General features: G+C 54.0%; 1 protein-coding gene across 1 annotated transcript in view; it reads right to left on the minus strand.

The window, feature by feature from the left end:
• Positions 1–4476: 4476 nt before the first annotated feature.
• Positions 4477–23735, minus strand: part of Mecp2 (methyl CpG binding protein 2) — a 63573-nt gene continuing 44314 nt past the window's right edge. The window contains exons 2-3 of the mRNA XM_013509691.1: positions 11567–11917; positions 4477–10700 (exon numbers count right to left, since the gene is read on the minus strand). Coding sequence (XP_013365145.1) covers positions 9572–10700; positions 11567–11917 — 1480 coding nt within the window. The 3' untranslated portion in view covers positions 4477–9571. The remainder of the gene's footprint in view (positions 10701–11566; positions 11918–23735) is intronic.

Below are 23735 nucleotides of genomic sequence, written 5' to 3' on the forward strand. Positions count from 1 at the left end.
ACGGGGGCGCCCCGGGGCAGGGACGAGGAAGCGTCGCCCGCTGGGGCGAGTGGCGCCGGGGCTGCTGGAGGGGCGGGCCGCGGGTCCGGGGCTGGGAAGTGTGGACGACCCCAGCCCTGGGAGCAAAGCGGAGCAAAGGCATGGGGCGTTGCAGAAAAGCAGCCCTCTCTGCAACGCCAGAAAGGGGCTGGGCGCCCCGCTGTGAAGTTCCCGTTTTATCTGGCTGCCCTGGGGAGTCAGCCGAATTGTAGGCAGGGCGGGTGATATGTGGGTCACAGAAAGGCCCCTGGCAGCCTAGCCTGCTGGTGTGAGGCTGGCTGTAGAGAAAGGCCTGGAAGTTTGTGAGCCCCACGCCTGCGGGCAGCAACACCTACCACTTTGCCTTTTTTGGGGCGCCCTCTTCGGGGCCCACCAACCCATTGTGCCTCTTCCCCAGTCTCTGTGCGCGCCCTTCAGCTCCCGCTGCCGCTCCTCCTGTGTCCCCCGGGCAGCCTCTGTCTGCACTTCCCTCTGCGGGGACAGGGAAGTGAAGCACCTGCTCCTCGCCTCTTTTGGAAGCAGTCGTGGTCACTGGGCTCTCTGCCATCCCCGAATGTGCTCCTCCACTTGCCTCTGAGCCACATCTTGGCAGTCACTGCTTTCCTGTGGCCTCACTCAACTCGCCAAAGACCCCTCCTTTCCCATGGGCCCACCACCCTTGCTATCAACCATTACCTTCTTTCCCTCTGGTACTGGGGATTGAACCCAGGGCCATCACACATGCCAGGAAGCACTGTACCACTGAGCTACACCCCCAGTCCTCTTTTTTCATTTTGAGACAGGGTGTTACTTCACTGCCAGGGTTGCCCTCCAACCTGGATCCTCCTGCCTCAGCCTCCTGAGCAGTTTGGGCCACTGTACAGCTGGGGCTTTCTCCTGAGCAATTTGCTCCCAACGTTTCCAAGGCCTTTTAGTGTGGCCTGTAGGGCTGCCTGGCCACCTCAAGCCTTAGACCATCTGAACCCCTAGGACAGTGCTGGTGAACTGATGGTATGCATGCTGCAGCGGGCTGTTTGTTATCATTGAAAGCTCTAAAAGCTTCACCATCACTGTTCTAGGATGTCCCGGGACGTGCATAGCTAGCTGTCCCAGCCCCTGTCCCCGTGTGCCACTGAAGCTGTGGTGGCAGAAGCTGCCTCTCCAGTTGCTGCCTCCGTGCCTCCTGACGGTCCTTCTGGCCCTGTGGTCCCTCTCTGCAAAGGGCTTCCCTTCCCACCACCAGCCAGCCCTCTCCCTCGGGAACTTCAGGCTTCTTCTGGAACAAGGTCTGCCCAAGACCTGGGAGAGGCATCCCAAGGCCACAGCCACAGTGGCCACTGTCAGGAGGCAGGCCACACCATGAGCTCCGGAGGCTTCTCACAGGATGGCCCTCACCACCGTATGTGCTGCCTCATGGTCACACCTGTGCACAAGAGCCTTATGGGGCAAGGATGTGGTCCTCCTGGTACTCTGGGGACAGGCCTGGTACACTGCAGATGCTCATTGGGGACTGCTTAGTCATCAGCTCTTTCCCTTAACACTCAAGGCTGGGGGCCTTTCTAGTATGTGGGCCAAAGCTGCCTGTGAAGCCGGACCAAGGCCCAGGTCCCCATGCCCGTGCCCTGTCCTATTGCCTGGCACCAGCCCAAGGACAGGTGTGGCCCCAGAAAGCGCGCGCCCTTAGGAGAAGCCAGCAGCAGCACGGCCCCTCTAGGCAGCCCCTTGGCATGCCTTTGCCAGGTGGCCAGCCATGGGGACCTGCAGTAAGTCAGGAGAGGGACACCCCCACCTCCCGAGGCAGTCCTGTGGGCAGGCTGCCCGTGTGGTGCTGTCCTGTCTGTCCCGGGCTGGAGGGGACTGCTGACTTACAATGAAAGCCCAGACCTTGAGTCACTTTCACAGAGAGGTTTATCGAGAATGCTAACAGCACAGGATACAGTACTTCCCAACAAAAGGTGCAAACGCGTCACTTAGAAAGGCATGCTGAGTATTCTTTGCTTCACATGTATTAAAAAACTTACAAAAATAAAATAAAACTGCGTGCTGCCCATCTTTTCAAATAGTAAAAGAACCTTATGAAAAAACCACTTGATTTTACAACAAAAGACACAAACGGACATTTTTATGTAAATTTATAAGGCAAACTCTTTATATAATAAATAGGTTACAGGGATTCAGTGGGGGGGGGTGTTTTTGAAACGTATACAGGTACATTCAGACAGGTTTACTGAAATGGTACAAATTTCCTTAATAAATTGCCTTTTGTTTTTAAATATATCAGTGCTTTCAGTCATTTGGCTATACACAAAGAACCTTTTTTGAACACTACAAAAAAGCAATCAATATTTTTGTTTTTAAAACAACCTACTTATTTTCTAAAGTAATTGTCCCAAAACACAAAAACTGAAAGTGAGTGCGACAGAGGGCTTTTAGAGACCCCTCCAGCTAAGTCTGCCCCAGGCCTGTCCCCGAGCCCTGTGGACCCCTCTGGTGTCAGGTGGCAGCACTGTCCTGCAGATCTTGGCCTCCAGGATGGCACGGGGGAATGGGACTTGGACTCGGAGGGGGACACCCTGCCTGGTTCTCCCAGCTGCTGAACTCAACGTGCAAAGGTCACTCCGGCCCCACTGTCCTTGCCTGAAGGTGAGTCCAGAACAACGTCTACCAAGGGTACCAGCATCAATCAAGATGGCTCTGCTTGCCTCAGGGAGGGAATGGGTTCGTTAGCTCAGGTCCAGATCTCGCTGAGGACTGAATGACTGGCATTGTGTTGCCCCGGCATGGTGGGGAGTAGCGAGGGCATGTTAGTGACAGGATGTGGTATGACAGAAATGCCTCCCTCAGATACCCTCCAAATGCCTGTGTCCAGGAGGAGCTGTGCCAGCCAGGGTATGGCCAACCCATCCTCTGCCTGCCCCACCTCTGACCCCTTCCTCCCTTGGCTCATCCTCCCCAACCCCTCCCTTCCGGCTCTCCTGGAAGGGACATCAACCTTGTCTTTACTCAAGGTAACGATGCCCCTTCACAGAGTGAGGCAAGGGGGCATGGAAAGAACCCACTGTGTGGGACACGAGCTGCTAATGCTTGGCCTCCGCGAACAGCGACCCACCAGCCTCCCTAGTGTGCTGGCTTGAGCGCACCTCCCGGGCAGTCTCAGGGCCATCTGGCAGGGGTCATCGCTTTGGGTCACCCCTCATGTCTCAGTCACCGTCCCCCTCCCTCCGAATGCTCTGTTTGGAAAGAAAAGGTATCTGAAGCATTTGTCTCTGGAACAATTACTTTAAACATGGTTACAATACAGACTTCAGTTCAAACACAGAAGAGATTTACTTAGCAAAGTCCCTTTCACCCACCAAAAATTACACAGATAGAAGCCTCCACACCACAGTTAAGAGGACCAGTAGAGAAAACCTCATGTTTGGAACACAAAAGGAGAAATAAAAACCAAACCAAACCCAAACAGAAACCCCAGAGAGACAAGGAGGGGTGGGAAGGCAGGGGCGGGGGAACACGGCACACGTTACAGTGTCCAGGTACATGGAGCCCTCGAGGGAGGACTCGGCACGGTTAATAACAGTCCTGGTGATATTTGGTCATATATCCAACTACTGACTCTGGAGCGGCTGTCACTGATTGAAGCAGTGAGAAATCAAATGGAAAAGAGGCCGTGGTAGAGCACTGAGCTGGGTGGCCCTGCTCCGTCTGGGTGGGGCTATAGGTCACCAGGGACACCAACGCATCAGGAAGCACAGCACGCACGTGGACACGCGCGGACACCCACCTGTCGGTGGCTGGACATCGGACATCAGCGGTGCCGCCTCTGCTTCCTCCGCCCTCCCAGGTGGCCGCTAATACTGAGCATGGGGAGCATCCCGGCCAGAGCCCTGGCACCGCCTGCGGCTGCCCCAGCCCGCATCTTCTGGGGCCTGCGACCCACTGTTGGATTCTGGCCTCAGAAGAAGCACGATGCAGAGGGGGAAGATTTTGGCCCTGGTGATTATAATGCTCTCTGCTTTGGAAGAACGTTTCTGGATTGTGGTTTTTTTTTTTTGGTGTTTTTAATTACTTAAAGAGTGATCAAAAAGAACTGTTACAGCTAACCTCTCTAGCAGATATTGCTCATTAAGGATTACAAAAGCAAATGCAATTATTCATGGGCGAGGAGAATAGGACGTTGCTGGAGTCTCTGCTACTTCCTGGAGAGGACCCCCAGACTGCTGCATGTAGATCTGGGGCCCCTGGCATTCTACCTGGTATGCCCTCCCCTCTCCCCTCCAGCCCCCAGGCTCAGGTCACTCAGTGGGGTCAGGGATCCGAGGGGACCTTGGCGCTCCTGTGGGGAGCTGTCTGTCCCCACCTCTGCTCAGCACAGGGAAGCCTTGAGAGGAGGAGGAAAGACCACAGATCTGCTTGGACCAAAGAAGTGACCAGCAGACAGATGTCGTTTTTTTTTTTTTCTTTTTTCTTTTTTTATTTTCCCTTGTCCTATGCTATGGTTATCAGAAATATTGTAATTAAGCAACAGGTATAATTTTAACAGGTCTTTTTTGTGTGGAGCCACAAGCAAAATGAGTTTATAATTGTGCAATATACATATATATCTATATATATATAAATTCAACTGCTTTGTGTGTCTAGTCGGTGCATAAAATAAAAGGGACAGGAAAACTAAAAGTAAAACTCAAAACCAAAACAAAAGCCCAGGACACAGGAGACGAAGTAGGCCTATGCTTAATCTCTAAGTTACTGGGTAGGATCAGGGTCACCAGGAAGGACAGCTTTGCCACTTGACACAAACACCGCTGGGAGAGGGGTACTGGCTGCAGGAGCCGAGCCGTGACCTCTGCGGAGCGTCTCCTCTCACTGCTCAACAGGACCCAACAAAGGCAAGACAGGCAGAAGCGGGTAGAGGCCTGCGGAAGCTGCCCACTGCTCTTGAATTCAGATGCAGGTCTGTTCTCATGCAGAGACTGGCTGGGCTGGGGCCTGTCCTCCCTCCCTCCCCACTGTCCCTGGGGCCCTGCCTAGCTCCCTGGGCACAGCTCTGCTTTCTTGGCTTCTGCAAGGGTGGGGCAGAGTGTGCCAAGGTGAGAGGGGTCGGGGGCAAGGGATGCTGGCCTCGGAGACCACTGGTGCACACACCACTTCCCACATTCCACGCTGGCCTCACGCCGCTAACCCCCACCCCCTCCAAGGGAGAGGGTCAGAAGCTGTGTCCCTGGTGACAGCGACCCCAGGAGTGACAATGACAAGAGGCCCCTAGTTCCTCAGGTGCCTTAGGTGCAGGAGGCTTCCGACTGCAGTTTCCTGTGTCTGTCACATTCACCAGACATCTCAGGCTGACTAGTATTTTTGGATTGGCATTTTTGCAGAAAGCTTGCTCTTATTCAGAAAACATCAAAATGTAATTTTCCCCCAAATATTTTCTACGTTTTCCTTCTCAATTATTGAGAACTGGTTTCAATGTTCAATTTTCCCCCTTTAATATGTAATTTTAGACCCTGGAGGAGGCAGTATCCTAGCGATTTATAACAATTAGACCTAAGCCTTTTTCTAAAGATTGATACAGTATCTAAAAGAGAAAGACATCAAAATGGAGAGAATCAACAAATCCTTTCGGAACAGAGCTGTTCACAGGCGGAGAGTGGAGGACGTGTCCACCCGCCCTGTGGCCCCTTTCCCCAGCTAGGCCTTGCAAAGTGAGGATTGGCGCAGGCCTGGGCCACTGGTCCTGGAACTGTGAGTGTGAACCGGAGCCAAGAAATGCAGTTAGACAAGGACCCATGCTGCGGACTGGCCACAGGTCTTCCCCAGGCCCCCCCCCCCAGCACTCGGGGAAGCGGGACACGGCACTCTGGCTGTGGGGCTCCGCGCGAGCTGAGAGACATCGGCACGGCCCTACCCCGCGCAGTCAGTCCATGCTCTGGCTCTCCCCTGGGCTGGAGCCATTCAGTCAAAGTTACTTAAAATTCAGAGGTCCTGTCAGCTAAGAAAACTTCCCACCAAATGTGGCAGCTTGTTTCTGGTCGTATGCGCGCTCTCTCATGATCACCGTCACAGTAATGACTAGCTAGGGCTGCTCCAGGTCTCACTTCCAATGTTGGCAGCCTCTGGCATACTTGTTTGCACCCACAAAGAGGTGGCAGCTTTCACTGTCCCAAGCTGAGAGGTCGGGCTCCTTGGCCAGTTTGGCACTGACGGACTGGGACAGGGTAGCATGTCTGGGTATCCCTTGTGCCTTCTGATGCGGGAATACAGTGCCACATAGAGGACCTGTGCTAGGCTGTGGCCAACCCAGTTCACTACACTGTCAAGGCCGGCTTCTCACTGGCTGTGACCAAGCCACCAATGTGCAAGGCTGGGCCAGGCCTGGGGGCATACAGGGAGGACAGGCAGGTTCTGTGGGGGCGGGGAGGAGGTAGTAACTAGCGACTAACAGGGTGGAGGAACTGTGGGTGTTTCCTGAATGACATCACCCCAGGGTATCTGAAAGCTGAGTCACTTCTTATATTCTTCAGTCACTAAAAGGTGGCCCCAGTCTTCATAGTGCTTAAATACAGACAGAATCGAGGTCACACCCCAACACTGGGCCGGACACAGCTGGTGAGAATCCCGTGGCTTAAGGCTTTCCCTCCGACCTCCTCTCAACCCAACCCCAAGGAGGGGGCCTGGGAGCGGCAGGGCCCTTCCTCGAGGGCCACAGACTGCCAAAGCTGCCTGCTGAAAGGCGACCAACTCATGATGCCCTCCTTTATGTAGGGGTAGGAGGCGATGGGGTAGAGGGTCACAGAGGAAGCCCTAAGGAGCTGCAGGCACTGCCTGCAGTCTTAGAACCAACTCTAAGGGAGAGAACCTGGGAGCAGAGGACCATAAGTAGGGACCAACTGAAAGAAAACAACACCCAAAACGCCCAGTGGCCCAGGCCCGGGTCGTGCGGCCCACACTCCTCCCAGGACTAGAAGAACGGAGTAAGCCAATCCCACTGACTGCCACAGCCATCTTCTCGTCGACAACCTGGCCAGGTGCCACGCCTGCGTGGGTAGGTGTCCTTTGGGGGTGTCGGGAGTGCGAGGCCACCGTGGGGCCAGGGGCCTTTTGTCCGTGGAGGAAGAGGAGTTTTGAAGTCCTCCTTCCCTCCTCTGACCCTGCTCCCTTCCTGGGAAGGAGGCAGAAGGAAGGCGGAGGATGAGCGCAGAGTGGGTGAAGGAGCCAGGCTGGTGGATGGGAGTCGGCTGGCAGGAGCAGGACAGGCTGTCAGCACAGGGAGAGGGGCACGGAGAGGCTAAAGTCCGACTACGACTACAGAACAGAACAGGCGGACTCCCTCGATCCCGCCCCCCAACCGTCAGGGAGACAGACACGGGTTATCTGAAGCTATTGATTGGAACTGTCCACTAGAGTTCTGATCACTAAGACTGGCAAGGTAGTGCTAGACAGTTTCTATGATGTTTCATCCTTCATGATTATACCGCAGTAAGGAAGCCAGGGGACAAGAACTGAAATACACGAGACAACACGCACTTGACAGTTCATGGCAGCAGCTCACGCAGGGCGTGCCTGTGGGTGTTTCTGGAAGCGTAAGACTGCTGTCTCATTTGCTACTTTGATAAGGTACTTCTCAGTTGGACAGATTTAGATATAAGAGACATCTCTGTAAACACAGAAAAGGATATACCAATATGATGAAGATATGCAGCTAGATAAGGACTTCCTGAACAGAGGCAAGAACTTTGGGATCCCTAACAGAAATTGACCAAACCTCTAACCCCACCCCACACTCACAGGAGAGACTAGAGGAGGTGGTGGCCTGACCCCACCCGCCTCCAGCGAGCAAAGCCAACGACTCCATGGGAAAGGACTCAGTGGGGAAAAGGTGAGGGGGGGGGGGGCTGGCGCCTGGCGGCCAGTCCTAGCCCAGGTCGGTTCTTGTCGCCTGTTGTCCTGCCACACACCGCTAGCCCTGCCAGGCTCATCAGTGACTCTGGCAGGCTGGCCCTTGGACGCTGGATGTGGCCAGCATCCCTGGCCTGCTTCTGTCAAGCCTGGGGAAGGAAAGGCCTACAGGGCAGGTGCAAAGCCCTTTGCCATTATCTCAGCAGGGAAGAGGGTGCTATCTGGGGAGCAAAACGCGCTGCCCTCCGCTCCTCCGAGGCCACGGTGGATTGGGCGCACAGGGCGCAGATAGGGGCCAGGGCTGGCAGTGGGGCCAAAGGGCCGGGTGGGCTCTAGGTGCTGGAGCTGACAGGAGTGGGCTCGGCGTGTGGGTGGGCACTGTGGTCGCCTGGAGAGAGGATGAGCTAGGAGGCAGGAGGACGGACGATGGGAGAACTGGAGGAAGGCAGAGATGGAAGGGCAGAGGAGAAACCAATCAGGAAGTCCTTATAAAATTGCAGCAAACACTTAGAGTTTCGGAGCTTCGTGGGAACCCTATGTGCTGAGCCCACTTTAAAACAAGCGCAGGTATATACAGATCCAGGTAGTTCGGAACACCATTGCATCTGGTGGCTCGAGGGACAGAGTGTCCCCAGGTCAAGCCAGGTTGCTTTCGAAGCATGTTTGTTTTGAAGTGGGAACATGAAGACTCAATAGTGCAAATAATTCTATGCTGTCCCTACAGGAGAACTGGAAAGTAACTGGAAGAACTTCGAGACTTTCCTCCCTGTGCCCTTCAGCCAGTCCCCAGGTCCCTCACTACCAGTCAGGCTACTCTGAGCGACTAGGAATCTCGCCACGCAGCGCTGGGCTGGCGATGTGGCCAGCTGCCCAGGCTTGTTCTGCCACCCCTATGGCCCCTCTCTAAGGCCACCCACCGAGAACGGGTAGCCCCACCTCACCGTGGGCCGTCCTCTCCTGTGGCTTAGGCCACTCTGCACTTGCAGTTCAGGGCTTCCTCTGAGCCGGGCCGGAGCTGGAGCAGACAGGTGCCACTTGCCTGTCCTGCAAAATGTCCTCATCAGTTTTGGATTGGGGCTGGTGTGGGGCCAGGCTTGTGCCGCCACGTGTGGGATGGGGCGGGCCATAGCCACTGGCCATCCCCGTCGTCTTCCCTAAAGAATCCAACAGCCTCTCTGCTCAGCCTCCCTGTCCCACTGTGGTTGGGGGTGGGGAAGATGGGGGAGCTGGGGCGTCACGGGCAGGGCACTGATGGCACCAAACAAGTGTCCTCTCAACTGCTGTCCATCCCTAACATCCCTAACGACTGCGACTGGGTGGGGGAAGGTAGGGTGGGAGGGGAGGTGCCTGGTCAACAGCTTGTCTGGTCAGTAGTATCTGCAGCAAGCCTTGTTGAAGGAGCCTAGTTTAGAAAAGTGCAAAGCTACTTCTGGCCCTGGTTAGGTCTTCAACCTGACTGTGCTTGTCGGTAAGAAAAACATCCCCAATGCTCCAACTACTCCCACCCTGAAGCCACGAAACTCTAAGTTTACTGAAAGAAAAAAAAATATTTTTTATTTCAGTTAATCGGGAAGCTTTGTCAGAGCCCTACCCATAAGGAGAAGAGACAACAGCTGCCTTTATTCTTGTTGGTTTGCTTTGCAATCCGCGCTGAGTAAAGTCAGCTAACTCTCTCGGTCACGGGCGTCCGGCTGTCCACAGGCTCCTCTCTGTTTGGCCTCGGCATGGAGGATGAAACAATGTCTTTGCGCTCTCCCTCCCCTCGGTGTTTGTACTTTTCTGCGGCCGGGGCCGGGGCCGGGGCTGGGGCCGGGACTGGGGCCGGGGCCGGGGCCGGAGCCAGGGTGGCGCTGGTGACCGCAGGCTGAGTCTTAGCTGGCTCCTTGGGGCAGCCGTCACTCTCCAGCAAGCCTCCTCGGGGCATCTTCTCCTCCTTGCAGATACTGCCGCTCAAGTCCTGGGGCTCGGGGGGGCTGGCGGGGTCCTCGGAGCTCTCGGGCTCGGGCAGGGGCGGGGGTGGGGGTGGCAGCGGCACCTTCGGGGACTCTGCGTGGTGGTGGTGGTGGTGGTGCTCCTTCTTGGGGGGTGATGAGGCGCTGCTGCTGCGCCCCTTGGGACTGCTCTCCTTGCTTTTCCGCCCAGGGCTCTTGCAGGTCTTCAGTCCCTTGCCGCTCTTCTCACCGAGGGTGGATACGAGCAGCGGCTTCACCACCTCCTTCACCTCAATGCTGACCGTCTCCCGGGTCTTGCGCTTCTTGATGGGGAGCACGGTCTCCTGCACGGAGCGGATGGAAGACTCCTTCACAGCCTTCTTCTTGGCCTCAGCAACGGCAGTGGCCACCACGCTCCCGGGCTTCCGGCCCCGCTTCTTGGGGATGGCCTGGGGGTCAGCTTCGGCTTTCCGCTTGCGGCCAGGGCGCTTGATCACCATGACCTGGGCCGATGTGGTGGCCCCACCCCCCTCAGCCTTGCCCCCGGGTGCCGCCTGGAAGGGCATCTTGACCAACAGCTTCCCAGGGCTCTTCTCCAAGACCCTTTTCACCTGAACACCTTCGGATGCTGCCGCCTTGGGTCTCGCTGAGCCACTCCCCTTGGGGCGTCCCCGACCTCTGCCAGTTCCTGGAGCTTTGGGAGATTTGGGCTTCTTAGGTGGTCTCTGCTCTCTCCGGGAGGGGCTCCCTCTCCCAGTTACCGTGAAGTCAAAATCGTTAGGGTCCAGGGAGGTATCGCCTACCTTTTCGAAGTATGCAATCAACTCCACTTTAGAGCGGAAGGCTTTTCCCTGGGGACTGCAGGGACAAACGGAGAAATACAAAGAACAGTCAGAAGCATTCCTGGCAAGGTCGGAGACGGGTGGAGTGGATGGGACCTATGAGCTCTCTGAACAAGAGTCACACCCAAGAGAAGTCAAGGGGGCTAGAACTGGACGGGCACAACCAGCTCAGATGTGATGCTCTGCCACATGAACTGGAATCATGTTGCCAGGGCACAGGGCACCTGTAATCTCCATTCACCAACCAGGCCCTGAACCCCAGAGGGCTCGCCAGTGGCTTGGCCACTCTGGGTGCCCTGGGCCTATCTACAGCTCACAGCCGAGGTGGGGCTCCCTGGCCTGGCCGCTGGCCAGGCCTGGCACCACCCTCATCCGAACACTATGTGTCTGAGCTCAGCCCTAGTCCTGGGCCTCGCTGGGAGTCTGCTCCCCTTCAGAGATGTGGCATGAAATGAGGCTCCGGGAAACTGCCAGCCTTTCTGGGCTCACTTAGTGGGCAGAACTGCCATTCTAGCACTGGGTGCGTGCAAGAAGGATAGTCGGCAGGTCAGATGTGGGGACTGTCCAGCTCTCCTCCTGGAGGCCCTTTCCCAGGGCTGGTTCTCGAGCAAAGTAACCAAGAGTGGCTTCCCTGCCCTTCCATCTCTAGACGAGCACCTCCCAGCAGGCAGGGCCTCAGCACATAGTCTTTGTGAACACACCTGGCCCAACGTTCAGCCCCACCCCACCAGAGTGGCATATGTACATTTCCCGGTCAATTCCACTTGATCTTAGCAAAAAGGCCGAGAAGCGATTCCCGGTCAATTCCAAGGGACCTGGGTTCAGTGTGTCCTCTCCCTCTGCCCCCACTCTGGCTGGTAGGGACAGCACCTACTCACTTACTTGATCAAGTAGACATCGTACTTCCCAGCAGAGCGGCCAGACTTCCTCTGCTTAAGTTTCCGAGTCCAGCCCTCAGGCAGGGTGGGGTCATCATACATGGGCCCCCGGTCCCGAATGATGGAGCGCCGCTGCTTGGGGGAGGCGGAGGCTTCCGGCACAGCCGGGGCGGAGCCTGAGCCCTCTGAAGTCTCCGCCTTGCCTGCCTCTGCTGGTTCTGCAGAGTGGTGCGCTGATGGCTGCAGGGGCTCATGCTTGGCCTCCTTGTCTTCCTTCTTATCTTTCTTCACTTTTTTAAACTTCAGGGGTTTGTCCTTGAGGCTCTGGAGGTCCTGGTCTTCTGACTTCTCTTCCCTGAAGTGTTAAACAAATACATAAGTATAACTATCACGGACAGCACATTCACATTGCTGCAGAAAATCCAGCGAGGGCAGGCTGAGGGTCCCTACAACCACAGGCAAGGCCCCAGAGCAATGCATACTCAGATCCTGCTGGCTTCCCCGTGACACTGACTTCTTCAGGGACCCAGCATGGAAAGAGCAAGGACCGCCTGCAGGCTCCTGGCCCTCAAGCCAGCAGAGGCCCAGCCTGGGCCACGGGTAGAGAGGGGGCGGTCTCCCCGACCAAGGCCAGCTTCCTGGAGCCAGCCTGATTCTCTCAAGTGTGTTTACAAACCCATCAGGTTTGTGCTCAACAACACACAGCCTGGTGGGGGGCACAGTGTCCTGAGCACCTGAGTCCAACTCTTGGCCCTGGCACTTTCCCAATATGGTCCGAGCTGAGTAACCTCAGTTTCCTCACCTCAGCAACAGTAAACCCTTCCCAGAACTATCCTTACTATCTCAGCCCCGGTGAACTCAGCACCAGCAGCTGCTGGCCACGGTTTCAGCATGAGAACAGAAGGGGGCCCAGGCCACGCAGACCTCTACTGGAAACCATCCCCCACAGGGGACAGTGTCGGCCTTGGTACTGAGCTTGAGAAGGCCCCGGCATGGGATGTGATCTGGGTGGAGCAGTGTGCCCGCCCTGCCAGGGCAAGGGGCACCTAAAGCAGCCGCTTTGCTCATCTTGGGGCAGAAGGCCTGGGCAGCCTTCCCATAGGCAGCAGCAGCATGTTTCCTATATGCCATCAGGTCAGGCTGGCAGGGCACCCTCCTCGTGTACTGTGATGTCGAATGATTCCCCAAGAGAGCCACAGTGAGATCCCCAGGACTGCAGAGCCCGGCAGTGTTGCGCCAGCATCTCTGAACCACAGGCTGTGCCAAGGGACATCTGGAAAGCAGCAGTGGCTGCCTACCTGCCCCGCAGTTTGTTCTGGGGAAGAGCATGACCACTCCTGTCCCACGGCCCCAACCTAACCCCGTACAGCCCTTGTTGGTGCCAATTCCTGCCCTGTAGTGAGTCCACCTGGGCAACGTTCCTGTCACACTGTGGAGACAGCAATGAAGGCACTGTGGTGTGAACCAGACCCTAAGGGAAGTGGCAAGGTCACTAAAGGCTGAATGGCTCCAGGTCAACGAAGCTGCAAGGACCAAACAGTCCAGAACAGTCAGGTGTGTGGGGGGGACAGCAGTGAGTCCCACAGAGTGACACGGTGTCAGCAAGGGAATGGCCTCGCTCCACTCTGGCTCGTGCCAGAGTCCCTTCTTCACCTGTGTCTTCCTCCAGCAGTGCAGGCCCAGATCAGGGCTGCTGGGGTCCCCCAGGCCCCCTACATACAGAACTCGCAAGCTGTGCACGGGACAGGCATGGGGCAGAGAAGGTGAGCCCTGGCCCTGCCCAGTGTGGACCTAGCAGGAAGGCTGGCGGCGTCTCTGTAACTCTCACTGTACTCCCAACATCCTCACCAGCACAGCATTAGATACAGAGCCCACAACCCAATGAGGCCTCCCACGCCTCCACCCCAGGAGGCCTCTCCAGAAACGCCCCCCATGTGTGCCAGCATCTGTGCCGAAGACTGAAGACCCCCTGCCATCCCTGTCACCTCAGACAGGCTAGGGGACTTGGCGCTGGAGGAGGTCGCGCTGTTGGGGAGTGCATTCAAGCTCTATAGTGAGGCGCAGAGCTGAGCATGAGCGAACCAATCTGTGTAGGACAGCAGGAAAAGGAAGGATAAGCCAGAAACCATGTCACCATCAGGTGGCCTGGGGCTAGAGGGAACATGGGAAAGAAACCTTGCTGAACTCCATCAGAGTAATTGTGACTTGTGAATCATGCAAATTTTTATATCACCAGAAATAAATTTACAACTTAAAGTCACAAAATGCCAGTGCACTACACTGACGCCGGATAGGAAGAAAGGACTGCAACAGAAGTTCACAGAGCCATTACCAAACAGGTGATCCAAATGAGTCTCCCCTTGGTAGGTGCCTGTCTAGTCTGGACCCCCACCACTGCCCTTTCTGGGGCTGCTTTTCTACAACATCCCCGTGCCTTTGCTCCGCTTTGTCCCCAGGGCTGGAGCTGTCCACACTTCCAAGCCTCAGCCCCGTGGCCCACAGAGGATCTGGGGGATGCGGGCTGGGCACCAGTGACAGCGCAGCCCAACTCCCCGGAAGCTAGGGGCTTACTGACACACATGCTTTTGCAAGGAAGCCAAATGCCTCTTTCCAGCCTTACTCTCATCAGAGCATATATGAGCGTATACACACAGAGTCTTGTTATTTTCGTTTTGTGACACCAGGGATTGAACACAGGGCTTTCACACTGAACTCCAACCCCAACTCTATTGTTAAAAAATGTTCAGAGAGGGTCTCACTAAGTCACTCAGACCAGGCTTGACTTTTTTGAGACAGAGTCTCACTATGTAGCCCAGGCTGGCCTCAAACTCGCAGTGATCCTCCCGTCGCAGCCTCCCAAGTGCTGGGACTACAGGAGAGTGCCACCACGCCCAGCAAGCTGGGCTTCGACTTGCCAATCTCCTGCCTCAGCCTCCCAAAGCACTGGGTCACAGCTACAGACACACAACTGTGACATGTTTATGAGAGCTGAGTCTAGTTCACAGGTCATAGGTTCAGAGCTCAAGGCAGCCTCAGAAGACCACCCGTTCGACTCGTGCGTGTTACACACAGAGGAAAAAAGGAAGTTTGACTGCACAAAGGGGCTTGTCTGTGGGCACTGCCAAGCACGGCAGCTTTGCTGTCAGTGCAAACACACTGGGGTGCTCAAGGACCATCTTTACCATCATGCTTGTCCTATCACTACTGTGCTGCCCTTTCAAGGAAAAGTAACCAAGGATGGCCCCCTGTGTCACCAGCAGTTCTGGGCTGAGCTCTCCTCAATTTCACTTGCAGGTTCATTAGGATGGCTCGTCTCTCCATGCCTCCCTTCTTAGGGCAGCCCCAAGTGCAGTGACAATTGTGCATAATAAACACGGGCTAAATACGCACCGCCCAGACAGTGTGCCACACCTGGGGACTGAACCCAGAGCCTTTACCCTGAGCCTCAACCCCCAGCCCCTTTTTACTTGATCTTGAGACAGGATCTCACTAAGTCACCTAGCTGCTCAGACTCGGTTGAACTTTGCCATCCTCCTGTCTCAGCCTCCCAGAACAGTGCGATTATAGGCATGTGACGCTATGTCTGGCTCAGGCCACCTTCTTTTGATGGCTATTATCTCTCTGACCAATGCTTCTAGCAAGCAGGGTCTAGCTGAGAGCTGAAAGCGGGCAGGCTCCAGGAAGCGAATAAACAAATGATGAGTTTGGGAACTACCAGCAGTCTTGTGGATACCAGTGGCTTGGGATGGCAGGAGACACACTAGAGGTCATTGAGGGCCTTGGTGCCACAAGGGCAGCACTATGGGGGGTGGTTACACCAGGAGAACTAGTCAGCTCTGGCAACGTAGCACAAAGTCTCCTGCTGAAACAACTAAAGGGCTGAAGATGCAGACAGCACAGCAGAGGAGACATGACCATGGTGCCTGAAGTGCACCCACAATGGGCACGGAAGTACGGAGCAGACGGCCTGAGAGTCATGAGACTCAAAGGTCCTGAACTGGATGTTGCTGGGGCACCCGGGGAAGTAGGAACGAGAGTCAACGTTGGTACACCGCTCCACTTCCTGCGTGCTGCAACGGGACAGCATTTTCTGTTCTCAGGAGAGCTGGGCGGAAGTGTTTAGGGGCTAAGCTTCACAATGATTGTGACTGTGACTAACACTCCAACAGTGAATGAATCAGGGGATCTATGTGGTGCCAATATCACATGCTCAAAAGGGGGAAATGACATCAAAATAATTAGGAGCTGCTGGCTGACAGCATTTTCTCTGCAGTTATGCGGCTGGAACCCAGGGACTTGAGCATGCTAGGTAAATGGTCTACCACTGAGCCACATCCCTAGCCCCCAAAATAAAATTCTGAAGCAGTGACAGGCAAGCTCCTCTCCCTCCCTCTCTGTCTCTTTCTGAGACAGAGTCTTGCTGTGTAGTCTAGGCCAGCCTTGAACTCACCACACAGCCCACATTGGCCTCGAACTCCTGATCCTCCTGCCTTGGACAAGCTCTGAACAAAAAGACTGCCTTCCTGTTACACAAAGACATTAAGAGAAACAGCTGGAAACGAGGAAAGGCCTTCTTGCAGTGATTTTCCACATTGCTACACTCTATGGTAAAGCAGAGCGGCAGAGAAGCTGTCAAGGGATTTCCCCATGTTTAGGAAAAAAGGAGGCCTTGCCTAGACTTTGAGTAACCTGCCTGTCCAGGAGCCAAGGTGGCAAGGAACTTGGCAGCGTGAGGAAGCAATGAGAGATAGCAGTGATGTCAGGGCCAAAGGCCAACAGAGCTTGCAGAGTCCCCAGCATTCTTAAACCACAAGTGTGAGTGCCAGTCACCAAAGCACACAGGTGTGGCGTGGCCTGCCCCCCGACCCCAGAGTTTTCTCTAAGTGCTCACATTTTTACTGTGATGTGCAGAACACTGGATTTTTTCAGGAATGCCCATATCACATTGGAACAGAAAGGCCTTCATAAATCTTAAATATCGACAAAGCATGTGGTAATACTCTGGAGTAATAAAAAAACATCATTCAGTGCTTCTGTTGCTAGAACGCAAACATTAGCTCCAATCCTTCATTTAATGTGGCAAATAAAAATCAAGAGTGGCAGGAATCCTTCCTGCTGAATCCTCATATCCTGAGGGGCTGGATGGGAGATGATTCACCCACAGCAGTCCTGCTCCAACAGGCCTTGAAGACAGTCCCAGGAGATGTCCCTGGGGCTCATCTGACCCCAGGCAAGCAACTAGGGCAGCTTCAACCAGCCAGGACACTGAAGCTGAGGAAGGACCACTTAAATTCTACGATTTTCAGGTTAAAACATGGAGGCTGGGGGTGCAGTTCAGTGGTACGGTGCCTGCCTAGCATGCACCCAGCCCTGGTTCCATCTACAGCATGCATACAAGAGCCAGAAAGCCAGGAGCAAGTGGCATGGAAAAGGTGTTGCACCTCAATTAGAATCCTACTCTTTCACTGCCTTGTTCTATGTGGGTACCAGGGAAATATCCAGAAGCCCTGTAATCTCCTGACTTTTGCTGACTTCACTAATGTATATGCTAGGCCAATCTCAGAAGCACCCCTTGATCAGTCATCCTGTGGAAGCTACTTCCTCAGGGGACAGAATGGCTTCTATCTTGTGGTGTCACTGAATCAGGGCTTCTAGTTCTTTCCACTTGCAGTAGTAGCTACAAAATCTCCAAATCCAGAGGTGTCTATGAATTGATATTAAGGCAACAGCACTTATAGAAACCAGCTTCAACCCTTTAAAACTCTGCAAAACCATGCTGGCTGTTGGGGCGCACACATGTCATCCCATCGCTCAGGAGGCTGAGGCAGGATTGTCGTAAGTGCGAGACCAGCCTGAACTACGTAACAAGACCTGGTGTCAAAAACAAAACAAAACCAAGCCAGGCATGGTGGTGTTCACCTGTAATCCCAGCACTTGGGAGGCTGAGGCAGGAGGATCACTGCGAGTTCATGGTTAAGTTCAAGGCCAGCCTGAACTACATTGCAAGACCCTGTCTCAAACAAACTACATTGCAAGACCCTGTCTCAACCAAAGAACAAAAACCCAAACCAAACTGAAACAAATCTGTGAAATCAACCCCAGCACTGGACGCGGGTCTTAGGAGAGGAGAGGATGGGGTCAGCTCAGAATGCTGTGAAGATAGAGTCTAAGGTTCAGTTGCCTGCTCTGAACTTGCATTTTTCACCCCATCTTTTGAGATGATGAAAGAAACTATGTTTTGAAAAGCTAAATAAGACAGTTCTTGCCAAACAAAAATAGACCCCTCCCCAAATAAAGGCAACCAGTGCTACATAGTAAACCTCATGTTTAGATATATGTAAAACGAACCCCCCCTACAAGTCCACCCACATGAGAGCAAGAAAATGAAGAAACTTCTTCCCTCTATGGACAACAGCCTGGCAATTTCTCCAAATGTTGCACATGGACTTTCGTAGGACACAACCGCTCCACCACTCCCCTCATAGGCAGATGCAAAAGGACTGCCAATAGGTCCACAATAGACTACTGTGTGCCTGTGCTCACGGCCACACTGTTCATGGGGTCCACACAACTGAGGGTCATGAGAAGAAATTTCACATTATCTCCTTTTTGTTTTGTTTTCTGAGACAGGGTCTCACTCTGTAGTCCAACCTGGTCTTTATGTAACTCAGGTTGGCCTGGAACTTGTAATCCTCCTGTGTCAGCCTCCCAGGTGCGAGGATGACAGTTGTGCATCACTGTGCCTGGCTCTCTTGAATTTTTAAAAACGGCACTACATTAGCAGTTGACTTCACCTATTACCCTAAATCATAAAGGCAGGTTTCGTGTGTGCAGACATCGCTTCCAGCCCACAGCAGAGTCCAAGCGTCTGTCTGCCTGGGACAGAGCACCAGCAAGTAGCTCTGCTGTCCTCTGAGAGGGGTTAGTAGGGACCTACAGGATGCATGCTGGGCTGGACCACACCAAAGGTCACACTCTGAAGTCCAGGACAGGGTAACCTGACAGTCCAAAAGGAATTAAGTTCAGGAAGTCTAACGGCTAGGCATTTAATCAGGTTGAAGGCTGAAAGCTAAACATTCTAAGGGCATTCATGTTTTTAGCTGTGGAGAATATACATAACATAAAACTCACCAACAGGGGCACTTAGCAACCATGAGTACTATATAGCTCTGGAGCAGTCACAACTCCTGAAGGAAGCCCTGTACCCGAGAAGCAGCAGCCCTTGGCAGGTACTACTCTGTCTTCAAACTCAGCTACTGTGAACATTTCTACCAGTGGAACCACAGCCTGTATATCAGTGGTGGTGAACTTGTAGTGCTGCATCAGGTTGTCTGTTATTGAAAACTCTAAAAGGTTTGCCATGGGGCTGGGGATTTAGCTCAGTGGCACAGTGCCTGCCTGGCAAGCGCAAGGTCGTGAGTTCAATTACTGGTACTGGAAAAAAACCAAAAAAAAAACAAAAAACAAAAAAGGTTCGCCATCACTAGCCTATGCAGTCTACAATGACTAGCTCCTCCCACTCAAAGAAGCCTTCAAGGTTCATCTCTGCTGTCACATGGATCAGAATGTCACTCCTTTTGCTGCCTTAGTAATACTCTACATTACAGGAAGTCCACACTTTATCAATCCATTCATCCACCCTTGGCTATTCTGCATCCAACTGTTATGAAAACACACTTTTGTGTGAACATACGGTTTTTAGTATATATGCTGCTGAAGCTAGCACAGAACATATGGTTTTAATTCTCTTAGCCTACACGCCAGCCAAGTGCAGTGCTGCATACTTGTAATCCCTCTACTTGGGAGGCTGAGGCAGGAGGATCACTCTGAGTTTGAGGCCAGCTGGAACTACATGGCGAGACCCTGTCATAGCGAGACCCTGTTTCAAAAAAAAAAAGAAAGAAAGGCCTACAAGCCTAGGTGTGAAACTACCAGATCATACAGCAACTCCACAGTTTAACCTTTTGAGGAACGTCCAGACTCACCTGTAGGTTTCCTTTGGGGACGATGAAACTGTCCTGGAACTAGCTAGGAGGAAAGTGGTGGCAGAAGCCACCCTGGCAAGAACGCTGGGAGCAGTGCAGGGCTGTTCTACTGCCCTCGCTCTTGCACTGGCCAGTATGCCGCAAGTACCATCTCCATTGCACCCTGTGCCATGCTCGTGCCAGGTTGGTGCCAGCAAGACTCTACCTGCACAAAGCATCTGCTTCTGCTCTTTCTCCTAATGGGGATGGAGTTTGAAGGCAGCAACTCTGACAAATGTCAGAAGTAGGGAAGACTGCTCAGGGATGCCAGGCTATGCCGTGATATGCTGGGGTGAGAGGCAAGGTGGCAAAGCTGACAAGGCATGGAGCCACAACTGGAACCCAGGCAGGGTGGCTTTATCACCAACTGTCCCCATGGAGGCGAATACAGAGGAAGGTGACCAAGTAAGAAGACCCAGCACTTAATAGGGGATGTTTCCGCTGTCCCTCTCTTCCTTGGGAAAGCCTGTGTCTTAAGATAAGCGCTCCACTCTCTAGCACTCTTGTCTTCCCTCATTTCCCCTGGGCCACTCCCTTCCTGCACACAGTGCTCGGAGACTCCCGGATGCAGCCACCTTGGGCAGCTGCTTGCCCAGGTGCACATCATGCCTGACTTCCGGTCCCAGTGATCAGTGCTCTAGCTGCTGCTTCCCCCAGGTTCTGGTTCATGTTTTTTTCCCTTACCTTTGCATGCTTTATGTAAATAAATTCTACAGATTTTGATCAGAGTGTCGGCTGCTTTTATTGAAGAGGAGAGTAACTGCCAAAATACATTTTCGTCACAGAGGCAACATATTTGGAGAACAAAAAAGGCAGAAAGGAGTGTGCATGTATGGAAACACCACATTGTGCCTGATAAATATGTATAATTATATGTGTCAATTGAAAGTAAGCTTAAAAGAGAGCTCAAGTAAAGGAAGAGAGCTTAAGTAAAGGAAGAGAGCTCCCTTGGTAAGGTGGAGTGCGGGCCCTATCTCTCATCATGTAGGTCATACCTCATCAGCCACAGGCAGCACCTGACCCTGCTTGTGTACTGCAGCTGGGTCCTCCCATGCCAATCAAAGACACGGGGGTGAGGGGGGATATCTAGCTAAGGATGCTGCCAGAAAGAGAGGTGCTACAGGGCTGAGAAACCACACTCACCCGCTTCTCCTGTACTTCTTCCAAAGCTCGAGCACGCACTGCAGGGATGCCCCAGAGGCTGAGAAGAGCTTCCCGGTTGAACACCGCACCCATAAATCCATTGGCCCAACTAGGAACCATTGGGGTCCTGGGCGGGGCCCTCTGTGACAAGCTGGGACCCACTGTAGGTGACCACACACTACACACACACAGCAAAAGGGACCCGAAGTTGCCCACACAATGGCAGTCTCTTAACTGCTATGAGAAACAAAGGCAAGGAAGAACTCATCAAACAAAGGCAAGGGGCATCACTGCAAGCAGTGTGGGTTAAGACTGAGCTCTTGCTGCTGCCTCTGCTCCCCAAAACCATGGTGGAGAGCTGACAATACCCCAAGAATTCCTGCTGGGAAGATGGAGAGAAGCAACTGAGTGGGTGGGTCCTTCGTGGTTTCGTTTTAGGTCAGGAATGATGGAAAGCCCTGCCAGGACGTGGCCAGTGAACCGGCCACAGTGGAACAACTGCTCTGAGGTTCACACAGGCCCAGGGAGCACTGGCCTGCTGCAGCACCCCCAGCATGCAGATTCTCGTCAACACAAGCTGAGGAGCTGGATCAGGGTGCCAGGACAAGGGAAGAGAGAGCCCTGAAGGCAGCAGCAGCTGCACAGAGGTGTGTCCAAGCTGGCCAGCAGGAAAAGCAGTGATGTGGTGACTCTGCAAACACTGGGCCCAGAACAAAGAGGACACATGGAGGGAGGTAACCCCAGGAAAGCCAAGTTTCCCACCACGAAAAGAATAACCTGGAAGGGAGAGAAGGAAATTCCTCCCCACTTTATAGGAACGTGCGCCTAACAGGAGGGTCCACAGATGAGATGACAACACAGAGTAAGAAGGAAAGACCAATCCCCTGCCCCGAGAAACAACCTCACACCAAAACACACCAGCATGAGACTAAGAAAAGCATGGAAGATGGACAGAAGTGGACTACACACAGCCGAGAATCCAATCAGACAAGCATGGTAAATGCAGGTGAAAAGACAAAAGGTAAGGCAATTGTAGCAGGGCTATCAGCGCTGGAAGCGGCAAAGACAACCCAACGGAAGGAGAACGTGTGGCCCTCAAGTAGAGAAGTGAACCATGGCACACGGATGCTGTCAAGGATGCAGAACACGAGAACTGACCTGACACAGAGACGCGGCATCCGCAGTGGGGAGGACTGCGCCACACGTCCACAGAGCTCCGAGAGAGAACACTGCTCAGCAAGACAGACTCAGGTCACTACGCGGCGCAGCTTTAGAGACAGAAACGCCTCTCTAGGCACCCTGGCAGGAAGCAGCAAGTGACTCAAGAAGAAAACATCAGAAGGTCAGGCTGAGGCCTACAGAGTGCCACAGCATCATGCTTGGTGCAGGGAGGGCAGAGCAAGCTAGACCCCGACTTGTGGGGAGGGAGGACAGTGGGAAGGGGTGGGCCAAAGGCCCAGGCCAGAGTGGCAGCAGTCCCCAGGAGAAGCAAGACAGTAGGCGAGACCAGGGCAGGGCCGCCCAGGTCCCAGCCAGTTCCAGGCAGCTGGGGTGTGTAGAGTGAGAAGCCTGGGCCTCTCGTTCCAACATTAAGCATGTGGGCCCTGGACAGCCACACAGACTGCATACCCATGAAGTGAGCCCCACTTTGAACTCTGGGGTCTCTAGGCAGGGGAATGACCCCATCAGAGGCCCCATCAAACTATGAGGTAGAGTAGGGGACACAGAAGGGTGCTGGGCCACTGGGGCTGGCACTCATAAAGGCAAGCACAGGAAGAAGTCAAGAGTGGGAGGTGGTTGGTTCCATGGAACCCTGACAGTCTCCAGGGCTCTGTGCCAGACACAGTGTGGCCTGCAGCTAAGGCTAGCCCCAAGGAAACAGGCAGCCCTGTTTACCTGCAGTAAACTTCACGCCTGTTGGGGGCTGTTTCTTCTTTTGTGGGGCTGGGGACTGAACCCAGGGTCTTTGCACTGAGCTACATCCTCAGCAACCCCCCTATCCCCTTTTTATTTTGAGACAGGGTCTTGCTATGTTGCCCAGGCTGGGCTGGAAATTGCGACCTTCCTGCCTCAGCCTCCTGGAGTGCCGGGATTCCAGATGTGTGCCATCTTGCCCAGCTTTTATGTGTATTTTATCACAATAAAAGGTGGGGTTGGAAAAGGCTACCAGGTGGCTGGCAAATCCCCAAAGGGCTGTAGAAACAGGAACACCACTCCAAATCCTGCTGCCAGCCTGGCCCCCGGGGGCAGCTAGCATTGCCTGTGCCATCCTGCTTGTGGGCAGTGCTGGTCTCTGGCATGGCAGTCTCCATAGCCAGGAGGCCCACACCCCTGCCCTGGAGCTCAGATGTTCTCTGGAAAGGGCCAGGTACGAAACACTTGGTGATCCAGGGTCTCCGTGATGACCGCTCAGCCAATGAATGAAGGACTGGGTGGGGTAGGGTCAGCAGAGCTGCTGCTGAGGACGCTAGCTCTAGAGCTGCCCTGTCCGAAAGGGCATTCTCAGCAGTTGCAGCCAGAGGTTACTTGGTCTTTTGGCAAAGTCATAGCCAGGGGCACAGTGGGGACTCAAGGTAGGTGAGGTAGGCAATGTATATTTTATGTGGGACTGCAGTGGCCCAGAGAGACCTGAGACAAGGGTTTTGAGTAGTGAAAACCATGCCAAAAAAGGGAAGACTCAAGTGTGCTTTAGCAGCATGTATACTTCTGTGCTTCAGCGAGCATGCCTGTAATCCCAGGTACCTGGGAGGCTGAGGCAGGAGGAATGAGTGTTTGAGGTCAACTTGAACAACTTAGCAAGACCCTACTTCAAAATAAAATTTAAAGAAAGAAAATCCCTAATAAATAGTCAATCAAAAAGGGTTGAGGGGCCAGGTATGGTGGCGCACACCTGTAATCCCAGCACTCGGGAGGCTGAGGCAGGAGGATTGTTGTGAGTTTGAGACCAGCCTGGGCTACAAAGTGAGTTCAAGGCCAGCCTGAACTGCATAGCGAGACCCTGTCTCA

This window comes from Chinchilla lanigera, unplaced genomic scaffold (genome assembly GCF_000276665.1).
Source record: "Chinchilla lanigera isolate Chin_1 unplaced genomic scaffold, ChiLan1.0 scaffold00179, whole genome shotgun sequence".
Taxonomy (NCBI): Eukaryota; Metazoa; Chordata; class Mammalia; order Rodentia; family Chinchillidae; genus Chinchilla; species Chinchilla lanigera.